At 43.8% G+C, this 18,691-nt stretch overlaps 2 protein-coding genes across 6 annotated transcripts in view; one reads left to right on the top strand and one right to left on the bottom strand.

Annotated features, from left to right (window-relative positions):
• Positions 1-14,567, top strand: part of sh3pxd2b (SH3 and PX domains 2B) — a 50,239-nt gene extending 35,672 nt beyond the window's left edge. Inside the window, exons 6-16 of one of the 5 annotated variants that reach the window (XR_003781917.2) lie at positions 4,412-4,437; positions 4,805-4,840; positions 5,982-6,113; positions 6,335-6,436; positions 6,884-6,973; positions 7,945-8,062; positions 8,712-8,902; positions 9,510-9,556; positions 9,708-9,833; positions 10,016-13,458; positions 13,512-14,567. Coding sequence is in view for 4 of the 5 variants with exons in the window: in XM_010871079.5 (XP_010869381.4) it covers positions 4,412-4,437; positions 4,805-4,840; positions 5,982-6,113; positions 6,335-6,436; positions 6,884-6,973; positions 7,945-8,062; positions 8,712-8,902; positions 9,510-9,556; positions 9,708-9,833; positions 10,016-11,647 (2,500 nt within the window). In the remaining variant the exon portion in view is untranslated. Of the gene's footprint in view, positions 1-4,411; positions 4,438-4,804; positions 4,841-5,981; positions 6,114-6,334; positions 6,437-6,883; positions 6,974-7,944; positions 8,063-8,711; positions 8,903-9,509; positions 9,557-9,707; positions 9,834-10,015 lie in introns of all 5 variants that reach the window. The other 4 variants (XM_010871079.5, XM_010871080.5, XM_010871081.5 and 1 more) reach the window with 4 other exon arrangements.
• Positions 14,568-16,465: 1,898 nt separating this feature from the next.
• The window catches only part of stk10 (serine/threonine kinase 10), a 41,182-nt gene continuing 38,956 nt past the window's right edge, over positions 16,466-18,691 (bottom strand). Inside the window, exon 19 of the mRNA XM_013134735.4 lies at positions 16,466-18,221. Coding sequence (XP_012990189.2) covers positions 18,081-18,221 — 141 coding nt within the window. The 3' untranslated portion in view covers positions 16,466-18,080. The remainder of the gene's footprint in view (positions 18,222-18,691) is intronic.

The following is an 18,691-nucleotide window of genomic DNA, read 5'->3' as shown; positions in this document are numbered from 1 at the left end:
ACTTCACGCAGGTATTCTCCAAGGGTATGCAAACCTTTGAGTACAAGTGTAATAAATTGTTACATTGGTTCATTGACAATTTGGAATTAATCTAAAACGGGTTACCCCCTCCAAGGTTGATCTCAAACTAGTTACACTCATTACAGCCCACTCAATGGTAATATTAGGTTTCTGTCAGACGTAAAAAAAAAAAAAAAACGAAAAACAGATGTCAACCAGATTGTTTGACTGGTCACCTTGTTGGAATCAGAGTCTTCATGTGAAGCATGGGATGGATTTCTATTTCAGCCCCTTGTGTTAAGAAAACATCCATGTTACCACTATTGCTTGTCCAGGAGGGCTGGTTTTCAAGACTAGGTTTTCTTTTCAGCAATATGCAAATGTAGCAAACCAGAGGCGCTCTGCTAGCTTCCTTCACTTTTAGAAATGTCCTAAAAATATTCTATATTGTAATATTTTCTATGACAAACAGCTTCCTGTCTGTCTGCCTAGTAGTGTAGAAACAGACTGTTCAGCTGCAGATTGCCTATTTATTCTATGTGTTGTTATGTTAAAGCAGATAGATGCTTGACTGTCACATTTCAAGTGTGCTTCCAAGTTTTTTAGACCAATATATCAATGTTAACTAGGCAGTCTGATCTTAACCAGACATTTATTTTATACCATAGCATGTATTAGCAGTTTTTATTCATTTTTTTCCTGTTTTAAACACATCAGTAGACTGTGACTCAATATCAACCATATAAATATGCCCCCTTTAATCAGATGTATTTTTCCACAACCTTGCTTATCATTCCTCGGTGTTTGTTGGCAGCGGCATTCTTGCCATTACTAGCACCTTGGTTCAAATCCATGATGGCTGATGTCAATCAGTGGCTGATGTATATATATAATATAATATAATATAATATATATATATATATAATATAATATATAAATATATATATAAATATAAATATAAATATAAATATTATATATATATATATATATATATATATATTATATAAATATTATATATATATATATATATATATATAATATGCATGTTTTGTTCTGCGACTATGGAAGGAGAAGAATAAAAAGGCTTGTACACTCTGAATGGATGTTGTCAGGTCACCTCCTCAGGCAGACAGACAGACAGGCAGACAGACAGACAAGAGCTTGTTCCCTCAGGCCGTTGCCAAGGACACATACCTTATTAGGTCCCTCTCAAACTGAAAAAAACAAATCTACGGCTGAGGACAGGGAGGGGAGGACAGAGAGGGGCGGATTATTATAAAAAAGACCTTGGGTTGTCTTTATTAAAATTAAATTACAGCTCTTTTCTAATGCAGACTGTGTTCGACTGACATTGCGCCAGCAGCCCTCCTCTTTCTTTCTCTCTCTCTCTCTCTTTGTGTTACTGTGGAGAAAAAAAAAGAACAACACTGCTATAAATTTTGCAGAGTAGGGACGTCACTGACTGTCCATCAGGGAGATTGAAGTGGCAGGCAGTAAGGAGAGGAGAGGAAAGGAGAGGTTAAAACACCCAGGATAGCTATCTCATCCTTGGGCAGGATGCTTGTGTTACAGCACCTGGTAGTGGGCGATCTTTACAGTCATGTGAAAAAGTACAGCAAAAACAAAACACATGTAGACACATGAATATGTAATCTTCCCTTATACTATTGACACATAAAGGTAACCTAATTTAAGAAATAACTGAAAGATTATATTTATTCAGAACAAAATTGACCAAAATGCATTTGGGAGGAAAAATATATAATTGCACCTCTTGCTTCCATAGCTTCATCCCTTTGGCTGAAGTAACTTAATGTAGCCATCTATTGTAACTGTCTATACACGTCTCTTATGTCAATTGGGAGGAACTGTAGCCCTCTCTTTGTTATAGTACTGCTTCAGCTGCATCATGTGAGCACATCCTGCTTCAGTTCCACCCACAACATTTCAGTAGGATTGAGATGTGGGCTTTGACTGTGCCATTCCATAACCCTGCATTTTATCTTTTTGAGATATTCTGTTGCAGCCTTGCTTTTGTGTTTTTTGGATCATTGTCCTGATGCAAGATCCATGTTTGGTTAAGCTTCTATGTTTTGACAAAAGTCCCTAATTTTCCTTAATTCTCTGGTACATTTTAGAATTCAGGGTTGACTCAATGATAGTAAGTTTGCCAGGGCCTGAGGTTGCAAAGCAGCTCCAAACCATAACGCCTCCTCCTCCATTCTTTATGGTTGGTATGAGGTACCTTTGTTCAAAGGCAGTGTTTAGTTTTTGCCAAACATGGCCTCTGGCATTTTGGCAAGACAACTCAACCTTTGACTCATCTGTTCAGAACACTTTCCAGTTCCAGTAGTTTTGGTCTTCACCCAGGTGTTTTCTGGCAAATGTCAATCATGTCTTGCTAATATTTTTCAGAGGCTTCTTCCCTCCTGACCACCATGTAGTCCAGGTTTTTGCAGTCTCTTTCTGACAGTCGACTCATGCACTTTGATGCACTTTGATCCACTTGATTGTGGCAAGAGAGGCCAGTAGATCCCTTGGTTGTACCCTGGGGTTCTTAGAGACTTCTATGAGTCCTGTGTAGTTTGCTAGTGGTCTGGATTTTCATTAATGTAGACAATCCGTCGGGCAGTTGTGTGTTATACCTTGAATTGCTTGGAAATGTCTTTCTAACCCCTTCCAGACTCCGATAGGTCTTTTGATCTTGGCATAATATGTTACCACACACCAATCTGGTTAAGACCAAGCCAGTTTCTAATCGTTGTGGAGGCCTGCACCCTACCAAGATATTTTCTAATTATTTGCACCCGTTTTGGTGAACTTGATAATGTTTTTAGCGATTCTATGTCATGGCTAAGGTAGGGGTGTACTTACTTCTTCTGTGTAAGGAAATTGCATTTCTGTTTAATTTTATTGCATAAATGGTTTCAAAGTTTGTTTGTGGGATTTGTTATAAATTAATGCATTTATAATTTTTATTTTATGGTAATGTGTCCAAATGCATACAAATAAAAATGTCCAGGGGGTGTACTTACTTTTTCAGGGGATGTTCTTACCTAACTGTAGGTCTAACAAGTCTAAAGCCATATTGCGCCTCAGCCCACTGGGTTCGTCCTCTTGATTGACCAGTAATGATTATAGTATCGCCGCAACAGCATGTGATCGTTACGTTCTGGGAATGATCTAGCAATGTTTTAAACACTGAAGTCCCACAATCTAGAAATGTCCCGTGAGCTTCCACAGATCGTTGTCTGGGATTGGTTGTCTGGGATATTAATTACCATGGCCACTGCACCGTCAGTGGTTTATCCATCGTCCAATGAAAACGTGTTTGACACGAGGGGAGAGTTGGTTTGATCTGATGTAAAATATTGGTGTCAGGTCAGAAAGCCAAAATGTGTTTCGTAATGTTTCCAGAACGATTATTGTATAAAGGGTTTGTACAAAGCACTCTAAGAATGTATCTCTCAAAATGTTGTTGGGGCAATACTGTATGTTCCAAAAACATTGTTGTTGAACATTTGGGAACATTTTGGTAATGTTCTTTGGTGGTTGTTAAAGATGTTGTACGCAACATTCCATTTATTCATTTTTTAACTGAAAACCCAAAACATTTAATCTAAAATGTTATTTAAATGTTTAGGGAATATTGTTATCCTTATGTATGTTGAGCATGTTCTGGGAGTGTTCCTGGTTTGCAGGTAGTATTCTGGACATTGTATAGTTCAATAATTAGCATGGGCTTCACTGTCTCCACATTGCCTTTTTTACTCTGTTCTGCCTCCCACTGATAAGCCAGGCTAGTGGTGGAGCCGACACTGTCATGTCTAAAAACAATTTCAACTCAAAGCTAATGGGCAAACTAATGGCCGGAGACTCATCACAGCTGGTCCAGCGCAATCAACAGGGTTGCACATGCATGATGTGATTGAGTGTGAATTTTACCCTGGATGAAAAAGAGGGACGGTTGCCAGGAGTAAATGAACAAGAGAGTTGGAGGAGAGAGAGGAACAAAGAGGGAGAGGGACAGAGAGAGAGACTCAGAGAGAGAGAGGGACAGAGAGTTAGAGAGAGAGAGAGAGAGAGAACTTCAGTGTCTGTGGGCATCTGGACCTTGAATCAGCCATGCTGATGTAAATATATGAGTGATTGTGGTCCTAATGGATAATACAGAGTGAAAAGATCCAGGACCCTGTTGCTTTTCTGCCCAATATCAGAGACTCACTATCAACCATATCTCTGCTCACTGGGAGCAAAGGTCAACACAACTGATACATGCCAGTGGTTCACAGAATGTAACCTGGAAAGCTCTCACAGTTAGCATTACACATGCATTACAGAGATGTTAATGTATATGGTCCATATATAAGGAGTTCCTCTAACTTGTTGCTAATGATTGTCTCTTTTGCAGGGAACCCATTACAAAAAAGAAGTCAGGTAAGGATTACATTTGTATTACATTTTGGGGTATAATTTAATTCTTTGTGATATGTAGTACATGTAGACAATATCAAATGGAATCGAAATATAAATAGGATAAACATTTCCTGCACTACTATTTGAGTCCAGCCATAGAATATTACTTCTACCATTTCTCAATATAGATATGAGCGCCCTCTAGCTGTAATGTTGTACAATACTCGCCATTATTCTCTGGAGCACTGTATAAAGATCTAAGGTTATAGTAAGCCATCATATTTCAGTTATTATATTATGTTCTCATTGCAGACTACCCAAACCGTCTATGCTATGTTCCATTCATGTCAAATTTCAAGTTTCAATTTCCTTCATTTTCCTCCATCAGGGATTGTGGAAAGAGCGACTACTTTCCTAAAGAGAGGTAGTGACAGAATCATGCTTGGCCGTGCTCTGTGTGTGACCCCTGGGTTGCTAGCCATCTGTTTGGTCCTTCCTGGCCCCTGGGCCCCAGGCTGCTGGTCCTTTAGCTGGGCCGCGGCTTTGAAGTGGGCAGGGCAGGGTAGAGAGAAGTAAGGGTCAGCCTGCTCCCATCTGTATGTGCTTCAGCCAATGCGTCTGTATCAGGCTGAAGCAAATACTGGTCTGAGACCAGGCTATGGTGGGGTGGGGTGGGGCTGAGAGGGTGGGGTGGGGTTTTGTGGGTGGGGTGGGGCAAGCTTGGTGCTCTCTCTGTGTGATCTGCATGGCAGCGTGCTAGCTATGCCGAGAGAGCACCAGATGCTCTGCGTCTGACTGTACACCACACCAAAAGCCCATGCTCCCATCCTGAAGTCGACCTCGTCTTGGCTGTGGGAATTCATTGTCACATGCAGCTCCGGAAGAAATGAAGAGACCACTGCACCTTTTTCTTTCCTTTCCAAAAAAGTTGAAAAGCAAAGTTTGGATTGAGGAACAGAACCTTATTTTTCGACTTTTCTTGGAAAGGAAAGAAAAAGGTGCAGCGGTCTCTTCTTTTTTTCCGGAGCTGCATCTTGCATAGTGCACCACTGCAACCACAATACCTGGCTGGTTGCACATATGTGTAGAGCACAGACGTCTCAAACCGGAGTATATATACACACACAAGACCACATACCTGGGGTGAATTCTTGTTGGTGGTGTGGAGGTTATGTGACTATGACAATGAGTGCACCACCGTCTCTATATAGCCCCGGTTAGCTCCGGTTATCATCTCATCAGGTCCACATCACAGAGCCGAGCCGTCCTCGGGCATCCAAACCGCAGCGCTGTGTTAGCTTAGTTTAGGTGGCGGGTGTCCTGGTGTGTCCATAGCAGCCGTGTTAATGATTGGCATAACCCTTCCTCCTGGTCCCGTCCTTTCCTGTAACTACTCACCTCTCTGACGCTGCCTCCCACTGTCCTCTGACCACCGTTTTATCCCCCCCCCCCCCATCCTAAAATCATGCCTGTTTGCCACACTCCTCCCCCTCGGCGCTCGCTGCTCTGTGACGTGGTGTCTCGGGCGGCGGGGTTCAGTGCTACAATGTCTGTGATCTCCCCAGGGGACTCCATCTCAGCTGACCCCCTGCTCCTGGACCAGTACGTGGCCGTCACGGACTATGAGAAGCAGGAGAGCTCAGAGATTAGCCTGCACGTGGGCCAGACGGTGGAGGTCATCGAGAAAAACGAGTCCGGTAAGAAGCCTGGGAGGGGGCCTTTGGCTACGGGGCAGAGATTGTGTTCTAAATGGTCCCCTTTTTGTTTATAGATGTGGCCAAATGGGCCCTGTTTAAAGGAGGTTCACTACGAAGGGGCATATGATGGCGTTTGGGGACTGAGTTTAGAGATTTATAAAGAATCTCAGTACCGTGGGTCTGACAGTTCTGTTTGCGTGGGTTCTGCTGTCTGCATACAGGTTGGTGGTTTGTCAGTTCAGACGAGGCCCAGGGCTGGGTCCCTGCCACGTGCCTTGAGGCCCAGGATGACCCTGATGACTTCTCCCTGCCCGGCGAGGAAGGTAACTGTCTGTCGCACCGCCCCCGGCCACGGTCAGATACAAAACAAATGCTAAGTTGATCAGCACAGGCAGCCTGGTGCTCAAGGTTTGCTGTGGTGAGAGTCAAAAGCTCAAGGCTTGCTGCCACGTCTTAATGAGACAAAATAACTGTAATTTATTTTGGGGGGAAATGTGCAATGGTAAATAAATTATTGTGGAAACCGAATGTGCATACATTTCTCTAGAGTACTTTTATTTTCATTACAAAATACTATTTAGTTCTCTGTGCATGTTGTTGTAATATACCAGAAGAGGACCCAGATATGATTAAGACTGTATCTGTTGATACAGTTCTGAACACCCTCCCCTGTCTCTCAGTCTATTACAACCAACCAAACCCAAACCAGAGTGTTCACTTCCTGTTTACTTACTTCCTACTTCCTGCTGCCCACTGTGCTCTGCTGTCAGTGTCCCGGAGGTACTGGTCACTGCCGAGGCACGTGGGTCGCCGGCGAACATTAGGGGATCTGTTCAGCACAAGTACAGGCTTTGGGCAAGGTGGAGTGCATGTCTCTTTTCTCCCTGATCTCCATGTCTGTGTAGAATGTCATACTTAGCATGCGACATCCAGGCATGACCAGCCCCGAGCACGGAGTTGAACGCACAGCTTGCACGGCCACCGGGGGGTGAAAGAATACCTTGCAAAATGCATCTCTGTCAACTAACTAAATGCCAAGTAAACGAGACCATCATTTAACATGCTGCATGTCAGCTGCATGACCATTTGCACGTTGCTTGGACATACAGTAGGCTACGCCCTCATTGATTGTGGTTCAACGCATAGATTCATGCATGTATGACAAATAGGCCCAACAAATAGCAATAATATTTAGACTTGTATGTAGTTGGACCAGTCGAAAGATCTCATGAGCCTGCGGGCCGGTATTGTTTAACTATAATCCCTATTGTTGTAATACCAGATGATACAGTTATGTTTTTTTATGATTTGTCCTATGTATGGGAAAGGTTTCAATGAATTTCTAATGAATGTTCTTCGTAAATTCAGTAGGCTACGTTTGGAACGTTCACTCTAATTCAGGAGGCAAAGCATAGAGCCCTCATAGATTAGTTCCAAAAACATTAACAAATGGCCAGTTTATGTGTTTGTGGTTTGTGTGGTCCATGCTGTTGGTGGATGTTTAGTGTTGCATGAAGTGTCCACACCACAGATCCCTCCCAGGTCGTTCTAAGAGAACAAACTTGTTAGAACCAGTTACCAGTTCATGCTCTAGGAGTGTAAAATACATTCGCCTGTAGCAGGTAATGGGAGGTTTGCGCTCTGGAAATATGTTTGTTTTCCATAGATAGAGAAACCGAATTGTCCTACTCACTCTCGACATGCCAACATGTGATGTTGCCTCAGTTGTTGACACCAACCTCCTGACTGATGTTCTTCTGAAGGTTAATCTGCAGTATAAACACAACATTGCATGTGCCTTTCTCCATATGGTATTATTTTCTGTTTCCAGAGGAGCGGTACACAGTGATCTACCCCTACTCAGCACGAGACCAAGACGAGATTGACCTGGAGAGTGGCATGACAGTGGAGGTCATACAGAAGAACCTTGAGGGCTGGTGGAAGATCAGGTACAACAGAGCCCCAGAAGTGTTTCTGTACAAAGTGAATCCATCTAGACAGCGTGTGGATGTGAATTGTATTCAGTGTGTGTGTGTGTGTTTGTGTTTGAGTCAGATTTTATCGCTTTTTTGTGCCATTCCTTTTTTAACACTCCTCTCCAGTTTTGCTTGATTCTTCGGTCCATTTTGCGGTTATGGCCCTGCGTCCTCAGCGGGCTCAGGGGAGTCGAAGATCGTAACATCTCGCCGAGCTGTTTCTTCTAACCACACTGCTCGCTCAACCTGGAAGTGCTTGCCACGAATGCATTTTCTGACCAACAACCACACTTGAGCTTGCAAGTGCCCAACCAGCCACAAGGAGATGCCAGAACACGACGAGAAAAGGCTGCCCTGTCTAACATCCAGCCCATCCACCCCAGACGTCCCTGAGCAAATTCACACCACCCTCTGCAGGACCCAGCGATACTGTCGGTATGCTGCAACCAGGACTCAACTGGCCGCATTGACTCAACTGGTCTTTGAGCCGGGGACTCGGGCGCTGCCTTACTTGGGTGTCTTTGTTTTTACAAAATAAGGCCTTTGTTGTTGCTATGGATTTAGTTTTAATGTTCCATTTTATTGATGCTGTGTACGTAAACCTCCACTTTGCCTCCTACAGGTACCAGGGACAAGAGGGCTGGGCTCCGGCATCCTACCTGAAAAAGGCAGACATCCTGAGCCAGAAGCTGGCAGCAGGTGTGGCAGGCCACGCCAGCACCAATGAGCTGGACGGATTCCCCAAACAGCAGAGCCAAGCCAAGGAGAGCAGAGGGGACCGGGAGCAGAAAGACAAGGGCTTCTCCCCCTTCAGTAAGCCGCACACTGACTGGGAATGTAAAATGTGACAAAATGTTTGAATACATTTAAAGAACATTTTACATATCCTGCCCAAAATGGGAGGTTGGAAAAACGGTCTGTTATTCACAAACATTTCAGAATGCATCTTTCACTAACATTTTATTTAAAGCTTGTGAGGTGTTCATATGTCCTTCTAACCAGTATTAAAGCATTATACATGTAGGCCTTTGTGTTCCCTCCCATATATGTGAGAGATGCTCCCTCGGTCTCTTCCCTGAGAGCCCTTTCTCTGTAGGACTCTTTATCTCAGTGCCAGAGTAACGGAAGCCACTCATTCCTAGTAAATTCCCAAGTAATTTAGGAGCTGAATGCCTCAACTACAACTACCACTCCCTTAGTGAGGATCCCATATACATAGAGCCAAAGGCTGTCTGCATCTGTCATCTGTCTGCATCAAACACACTGCTCTCTCTCTCTCTTTCCCTCTGTCTCGTGTCTGTCTCTCTCCCTGTTCTCTCTATATTTCGTTTTTTTCTATGCCTCAATGCCTGTGTCTTTGCTGTGCCATGTCCGAGGGAAGCTCACAGGAGAATGATTTCCTCTGCCTTTTCTACCACAGAGCAGGGAGCAAGACAGAGGCCACCACCTCGCAGGGATCTCAGCATTGTAAGCACCACATCTCCTGAGACGCCATTGACTCTCCTTAAACAACCCGTCGGCCGGCCGAGTGTTGCCTTGATTTCATGTGTTGATCTGCAACCTGTCAAGTCTCTCACTGACTCACTTTCTCCTTCTCCTACGCTTTTCCTCTCCTTAGCCGAGGGGGCAGAACCTGCCCAAGCCCCCCACCCCTCCCCAGGTGGAGGAGGAGTTTTACACCATCGCAGACTTCCAGACCACCATTCCCGACGGTATCAGCTTCCAGGCCGGGGTGAAAGTGGAGGTGAGACAAACGTAACACCATCGCCAAACGCTTGACAATTGTTGTTTCATGGTCTACTGACTCCCGCGAGAGAAACATTTGTGATTGAATAGAAAGCACCCAGTGGATTGACTGAAAAGCCTTTAAGGTGTGTCTTCTGATCCCTGGATTTACTCACGGATCCCTTTGGTTTTGTTGTTCAGGTGATAGAGAAAAACTCCAGTGGCTGGTGGTACATTCAGATTGAAGACAAAGAGGGCTGGGCCCCTATCACCTTCATTGACAAATACAAGAAGACCAGTTTGACACCCCGCCCTAACTTCTTGGCACCCCTGCCCAATGAGATGGCTCAGCTGAAGCTGGAGGATGGCCCTGCCAGCGGCGCCGAACAAGAAGACAGTTGGTCTAAACCACTGCCAGACGAGCCCACTACGAGCAGCGATTCTGCGGCCAGGCCAAAGCTCAGGGACTGGAAGTCCAGCGCCAGCAAGGGGGCATCTGCCTTCTCAGGACCCCTACCCCCTGCTCCATCTGCCCCTCCAGCCGAGGAGAAGCCGGCCCTGCCACCGCGCAGGGAGTCCATCAACAAGAGCCTGGACATTGAGATTACCGTGGAGAAACCAAGGCCTGACCTATCCAAACCCCTGCCTCCAAAACCCCCAGCCCCAGGTGTCATCATGCCCCTGCTCGCCCCCAAAGCTGCCCCCTTCAAGCCGGACAAGCCCCCCGAGCCTAAAAGAGAGGCTGCAAACAAGCCCCTGCACCTGAAGAATGAGATGGGCCTGGAGTGTGGCCACAAGATCTCTGCCAAAGAGGTGAAGAAGTTCAACCTGAAGCCTGTGGCAAAGCAGCCTCTCAAGCCCAAGCCTGATCCACCGGAGGAGAAGCCAGAGGCTGCCGGGCCTGCGCTGTTCATGAAGCCCAAGCCCATTGTCCGACCCAAGCCCGTCCCAGCGGCCAAGCCTGAGTCGCCTGCTGAGAACAAGCTGGACATCACCAACCTGAGGAGCAAGCTGAAGCCTTCGAAGCCAGCGGAACCAGCGGAACCGGGCACTGGATCAGCAGAACTAAGCCACCAAAATGGCACTACAGCCAACAACGCCCCTAGCAGTGCTTTACCCAAAATCCCCCCCGGTAATGTACCCCCCAAGATGCCCCCCCCCAACAACGTTCTTCCCAAGATGACACGTCCCAGCAGCCCTCCTGGAAACGCCCCCTCCAAACTGCCTCCGGCCCCCTTTGCCCTCAACAATGGCAAGGCCAGTGACGAGCCCAGATTCTCCCCCAAGCAGCAGAATGGACATGGGAGCCCGGATGTCCCAAAACCTGCTACCCCCCCACACAAAGAACCTCCGGGCAGACCGGCCCTGCTACCCAGGAGACCCCCTCCACCCAAAAAAACCTCAGAGCCGTCCAGCCCCACGGAAACCAGAGCGCCCTTGAAAGAGCTCCCAGACACCAAGCCTGCCCTCACCCAGCTCGGCAGACCCCCTCCCCCTAAACCCAAAGCTTTTGTGCCTCCTCCACCCAAAGACAGGGAGAAAGAGGAGACCAAGGCTAAAGTGCCCGTGGCCCCAAAGCCCCAGGTAAAGAGTGAGAAGCCAGGCCCTCCGAGGGACAAGCTGCCCCCTTTGATCAAGGAGCCCAGTAAAGAGGAGCTGTTCTTGGCCGTGGCAGACTTTGAGGGAGATGATCAGACTGCCGGCTTCAAGGAAGGAACCGTCTTCGAGGTGATGGAGAAAAACAGCAGCGGCTGGTGGTTTTGTAAAAATCTAGGAGAAGGGCCAATGAAAGAGGGCTGGATCCCCTCCAATTACCTGACCAAGAAACCCTAGGGATCAGGTTTTTGGCATTTTTTATTAAACAAATCACTAATTAATTGTATTTAATTAGTTTTTTTTTATTTATAAGTACCTTATTTTAAATTGAGGCATTTTTGTTACTTTGATACATTCCATTTGTCTAGCGTTCCGAGTGAGAATGAACCAGCAATGAAATATTTCTTTTGCATATACATCTGTATTTTTGAATACTTTTTTACCTTGTTACAAATTACCTGGCATCAAATCTGGGACAAGCAATTTCCCTCTCATTTTGTTCACCTTTTGTGCCATACAGTATGCTACTCAAGCCTATGATGTTATTTTACGATGTGTATCAAAAGCTTTGTAGCAGAACAACACAATATGTATTGTATATGTATATGTATGTCTTTCCAAGCCTTTTCTGATATTGTGCCTCAGTATAATATTCAAAAGTGCTTTAAGCTTAAATATATGCAATTTAGCTAGATATTGTCTCATTTGGTATATTAACTAATCTTTATTCTGATGCGTGTATTTGAAACTGAAATGCATATGGAAAATAAGTAAGTCCATATGTCACCAGGGTCAGTATTCACCTAGCCTCACAGACTGCTGGTTGAGGATCAGTTTCGCCTTTAAGGTCATTTTAGACGAAATGGACAGAGGCTACCGGATCCAAAATCGGCCCTAATTGTTTAAGCTGCTTTGTGAATACATGTTGAGTTCGAAAAGACAGCCATATCCAGCCAAAGGCATGCATACTTCTAATGCACCTCAACGAATGTCCCTCCTGCTGAGGCTGCGTGTGGAGGTCACAGGTCACAGGGGATTAAAGAGGCTTCTGAGGATTAAAATATTTACACTTCAAGATGAGATTTTGACAAGTTATTCTAAGTGCTAACACTAAACAATTATACAGTGTTCACGTGTTTGTGAAGGTGTTTCTTTTTTAGAAACTGCATAATCATTTTGCCATTGATTTTAAACAGATGTGCATTATTCAAATGATTCTCACGGTTCAGGTCAGGGTCACGGAGGCTCAACAGAGTGATCGGGAGGAAGCATGGAGTACACATCAAAGCCACTGCCGTGCTTTAAAAAGATATGTGGTCAATGCAAGACTTCGGAGGATGAATACCTAGGTCCAGTATACCTGGGTCTCAAGAACCAAAAGGACTGTTGAAATGAAATGGACTCATTCCCCGGGGTGTTCAGAACACCTAAATAAGAAATGACCAATTAGAGAAGTAACACCAGGCTTCTTCTGATGTGTACAATGTGCCATAACTATACTGCAGGTTCACCATAACTACAGCCCCCGAATGAGAGGGAATTCCTGTGATTTGTACAGTGATACAGTACAAAATGCAGCGTCACTGAATCCCCCCCAAACACTGCTCCTATATGAGACAGCATGTGAAGTGGGATCTTCATGACAGGTTTTACATTAGTGCTTGACTGGTTTCAAGCACATCGTCGTTATTGTACTTCTGGAAGGAAGTCGTGTCAGCTGTTGTCACTTTCTTTTTGTTTACTTTTCACCTCTTGCCAGGTCTGGCCATTGGGAAAGGGGGTACAGTCCGTTATTTAGTAGATGAAGGGGGTTGTTGGTCATATGAAGAGGCTGAGGTGAGGAAATACAGTAGTGGAGGGACGGTTGTTGGTCATATGAAGAGGCTGAGGTGAGGAAATACAGTAGTGGAGGGACGGTTGTTGGTCATATGAAGAGGCTGAGGTGAGGAAATACAGTAGTGGAGGGACGGTTGTTGGTCATATGAAGAGGCTGAGGTGAGGAAATACAGTAGTGGAGGGACGGTTGTTGGTCATATGAAGAGGCTGAGGTGAGGAAATACAGTAGTGGAGGGACGGTTGTTGGTCATATGAAGAGGCTGAGGAAATGTAGAGAGTTTGTCTCTAGGAGACACAGACAAGGCTGGGAGTGGCTGCAGTCACAGGTTCATTGAGTAATCTCTGATCTGCTCCTAGTTGCTATAATACTTTCCCCCGCCCTGTTTTCCTCTCTCCATCGTCTTATTTCGGAATACTAGATTCAGTGTCATTTGACCGAATGAGCGGCAGGTACCTTAGTTGTTAGAATGAGACTATCCCCAATCTGAGCAAAGCCATAATGTATTTGGGCCCGCAAATATGTGTGGTGAGAGCTTCTGACCAGTAACCGAAAGGTTACTAGAATAAATTCAAGAGCCGTCAGGTCAAGGTAAACAAAATGTAGTTGTGTCCTTGAACAAGACTATGAACCATCACTGCTCAGGATAAGAGCATATGCTATTTGTATGTACGCCGTTCTGCATAAGAGCAGCTGCATCATTAAAGCTCATCTGCATGCTCGTTGAGTAGGTAATGGGTTTAATTCTTGGGACTACACATACACATTTTCTATTAATTGGCACTATTGTTATTCTAATAAATCAAGTACATCATCTTACGGTCCAAAGGCTAACAAAAAAAAAACGAACAAAAATTGCCAACAGTGAAATCTTCAGTGAAGTTACCTGAGGTTTTCCCCATGTGTAATCGGTGTTCCCAGTGCACATGAAAATATGAATGTCAGATTTGTACGGATATGGATCGACTCATGGAGTTGGCCTTGACTGTGTGGAAAGTCTGCGTGGAACAGATTTGTTTGGGAAAAGGGTTGAAAGGCGGTTGGATAAACTGGTGAACTCTACAGTTTATGTTTACTGGAGTGTAAAAAGAAAGGCTAGCAGGGATCTAAACACTACAATGCAAGAATGGGAAGTTCTGTTATTATGCTTCAAGTAACGCTTTAGACTGAAAACGGTCCATTGTTTATGATTATTATATGCAGCAGGACACGCCATTCCCACTGCTAAATTGAAAATTGCCTTGAGTACTGTAATGTTTATTTTTTGTCTGTATTTCTCTTCATGATCACTTTTCTTTCTTATTAAGTCAATAAACATTTAACATTTTTGAAAAGTGTATGGGTTAATTTTTTGCCCAGGCCGCGTAAGCAGAGCCGGCCTAGAAGAGCGTCTGTCTCTTACTGAGTGACTGAGTGAGTAGGTGAATGAGTGAGTGACTTAATCCTTGTTGAATAGCGTAGTGGTTAGAGACGCGGATTACCGAACAACAGGTCCTGCATTCGACTCCCGTCACAGTCAAAACACTTTATACCTATATATACAGGACAGACAAAAGCTTTGCTAGCTACAACCTTCAGTAGCTATGTTGTAGGAAGCCTAAAATACACTGAACCCAATTATAAATGCAAGTTAAAAGACAAGAGAATGGTGTCGTCAGCAAGGTTTTTTTCTATCCTGCACAAATCCTAAGACATAATTTGAAAATCCACCAGAAATAGTCGCAATATAACAGTAAACAGTTTTATTGTAGGCTTATTACGTAGCTACTGAAGGTTGTAGCCAGAGCTGTTTTTGTCTATCCTGAACAAATCCTCTTTTGCCACTGGCCATTTTAACAGCTTATTAGCCATTCGTGAATGACATTGATACAGCATTTATCATTATAGGTGATGATAACTGACTTTTTGTCAAGTGAAAAGACAGGAGAATCGTGTAGCCAGCGAAGTGTTTGTCTATCCTGAACAAATTGTTATCCACCAGAACAGTTTTACACTGAACAAAATTATAAACACAACACTTGTTTTTGCCCCCGTTTATCATGAGCTGAACTCAAAGATCTAATACTTTCTCTATTTACACAAAAGGCCTATTTCTCTCAAAAAAAAATTCACAAATCTGTCTAAATCTGTGTTAGTGAGCACTTCTCATTTGTCGAGATAATCCATCCACCTCACAGGTGTGGCATTTCATATACAGATCCTTGCAACATGGGGCTGTGCATTATCATGCTGCAACATGGGGCTGTGCATTATCATGCTGCAACATGGCACAACAATGGGCCTCAGGATCTTGTCACGGTATCTCTGTGCATTAAAAATGCCATCAATAAAATGCACCAGTGTTCGTTGTCCATAACACACGCCTGCCCATACCATAACCCCACCGCCACCATGGGCCACTTGATCCACAACGTTGACATCAGCTCACGCTCACTCTGAGACGGTTTCTGACCGTTTGTGCAGAAATTCTTTGTTCATGCAAACCGATTGTTGCAGCAGCTGTCCGGGTGGCTGGTCTCAGACGATCTTGGAGGTGAAGATGCTGGATGTGGATGTCCTGGGCTGGTGTGGTTACACGTGGTCTGTGGTTGTGAGGCCGGTTGGATGTACTGCCAATTTCTCTGAAACGCCTTCAGAGATGGCTTATGGTAGAAAAATGTACATTCAATTCATGGGCAACAGCTCTGGTGGACATTCCTGCAGTCAGCATGCCTATTGTACGCTCACTGAAAATCTGTGGCATTTTGCTGTGGGATGCAAACTGTTTACTGTTATATTGCGACTATTTCTGGTGGATTTTCAAATTATGTCTTAGGATTTGTGCAGGATAGAAAAAAACCTTGCTGACGACACCATTCTCTTGTCTTTTAACTTGCATTTATAATTGGGTTCAGTGTATTTTAGGCTTCCTACAACATAGCTACTGAAGGTTGTAGCTAGCAAAGCTTTTGTCTGTCCTGTATATATAGGTATAAAGTGTTTTGACTGTGACGGGAGTCGAATGCAGGACCTGTCGTTCGGTAGTCCGCGTCTCTAACCACATGTCTTAGGATTTGTGCTGGATAGAAAAAAACATTGCTGTCTACACGATTCCATAGTACAGGGAATACTCATACTGTTTAAAATATCAATTAAAACCACATGTCAATGTTCCATTTGTAATTTAGTAACATTTGAGAATTAGTCAAGTACTGCATATCCTATAAAAAATTACAACTTGCTTGTGAAGTAAACAGAAAATGTGCATTTTATTAGACTTACATACAACAGTGGTTCCTTCTGCTGAACAGTCACATTCACTGATGCCCCTTACAAATAAAGTTTATATACAGGTACGAACAGAAATTAAGAGAATCACATAAAAACTAATTAAAATACATCTTGTGAAAGTAGGAGTCGGACAGAGGAGAGTAGGCTGTACCTGACAGTTGACCTGATAACATTTAACAGGTCGAGCTGGACAGAAACCATGCACCATTTGCAAAAGTAACATGATTAACTGCAAAAAAGTATATTTCTTTATTTAACTCAATCGAACCATGAAAATGTGATCCGTCTACTAAATGCCTAAAATAGCAACAAAAGGCACATTTGGTGGAGGAAAAACCTCTGTTTAAAGAACATGACATTGCACTTTGGTTAGCAGACAGTGCATTTAAACAATCAATAATAACTCTATTAAAACATGTTCATTCAAAACCTCCACATATTTCTTAAGATTCCTTCAAAGACAACAGTACTCTGGCTTACTTAATTCCCATCCAGAGCCCTAGTATCGCCTTTACAGTAAAAATGCTGCACAGAAATAAACATGTCAGAGACATTCTAACACTTAATTGAGTCACAACCTAGTCATCCCTAAATCATTAAAATCTCAACCCCAAAAAATTGTTCTTCAAACTTTGAATTAAAAGCAACATAAACAAATTGGATGACAACTGTTTCCGAAATATATTCATTGATTTTAAGTTCTTCTCAGCGAAATCATCCAAAATCAAAAAGGGTCAAATTAACTTTCAGATCTTTCATTCCATAAACGATCAGATCTCTTAGTGAAAGTGTTTTGCTAAGTACAGTGCAGAAAACTGATTTCAGTGTGAATTCTATTAATTCACTATCATAAACTGAATGCTCGGCTCTTTTAAACACATTAGTAAAACACAAATGTAAAAAAAATAAACCAAACAAGAATAATTTGTTTTGGCAACAGATTTGGCAACTCGATATACAGAATCAATGTTCTAAACAAAAACGTGTGGTGTGAACAAAAAGTCTGTCGAGCCAAGGCACACAAGGGCAATGAAGAGAGTCTTGGTATTACCATCTTTGGGCGTGATCATTACATGACTCTGGGGAAGACGACAGATATTGCAGTGAAACAAAAGTGCTTATTGATTCTTTTACACATTGCACCTTAAACGCTGGCTTGCCTCCTCGCCCTCTTCGGGACATGGGAGGCCTCGCCCCCTTCGGGACATGGGAGGCCTCGCCCCCTTCAGCCTAACTGTACAGTATGTTAGGATCAGCTTATTGGGCACAGTGAACCACTGACAATTACAAAGAAAACGCTGCATTATTAAGCAGCCTGATGCACACGTGGCGTCCAAGAAAATCAGACCATAACTAACCTTTGGGGGTTATGCAAATGATAAAATACTATAAACAGGACTTTAAAACATATTTGTTAAAAATGACAGATGACGAGAGGACTATGTGCAATCTGATGAGACAGAGGCAATCAACAGTTGTCCTTCAGGGGGGTCATGGTGTGTGTTGGAGGGGTTAGGGCTGTCCCATGACGTGGGGGGGGGGGTGTTTGGAGGGAGAGATGCCTGGCTATGTGGTGGAGGAATCTGAGTACGGAAGGAACTTGGTGACTTTGTTTGAGGAGCTGGGGTTCAGGAACTCTGATTCTTCACTCATCTTGAAAAAGGCTTCTTGGTCTCTTTTCCTCTGATTCAACTCCTCCTCTAGAGCCTGCAGGAGACAGGGAGGGAGAGACAGACATGAGACAGATGGAGGGATAAGAAGAGAGTGAAGAGGAGGGATGTGGGGAAAAGACAGCAGGAGTGAGACAAGGAAAGCAGCTTAAATCTCAATTAATTATGGCAACAACTGAAATCTAGTTAACATTCAAACCTAAGTTAATTACTCTTCTATATTAAAGATGCAGTCTGGGACATTTCACCATACATTTTGGGCAAGATGTTTAATAAGTGGTTTATATGTTCATAATCTAGAAATAGAATCACTATCATATTCAGGCAAAGAAATTCCAAATTGGAAAGCCAGTGGTTTTGATGACACACGGCAAAAAAATCGCCACATACGTGAGATAGTACATGCTCCTCTGGGAACCTTTTGGGTTCGACAGTGCCACTTTTACAATGAGTGGCCAAAAGAAATCACAGCCTGCATCTTTAACATTCTAGGACCAATCAGAGTCT

Source organism: Esox lucius, chromosome 7, assembly GCF_011004845.1.
Source record: "Esox lucius isolate fEsoLuc1 chromosome 7, fEsoLuc1.pri, whole genome shotgun sequence".
NCBI lineage: Eukaryota > Metazoa > Chordata > Actinopteri > Esociformes > Esocidae > Esox > Esox lucius.
This window is presented reverse-complemented; position numbering and strand designations above follow the sequence as displayed.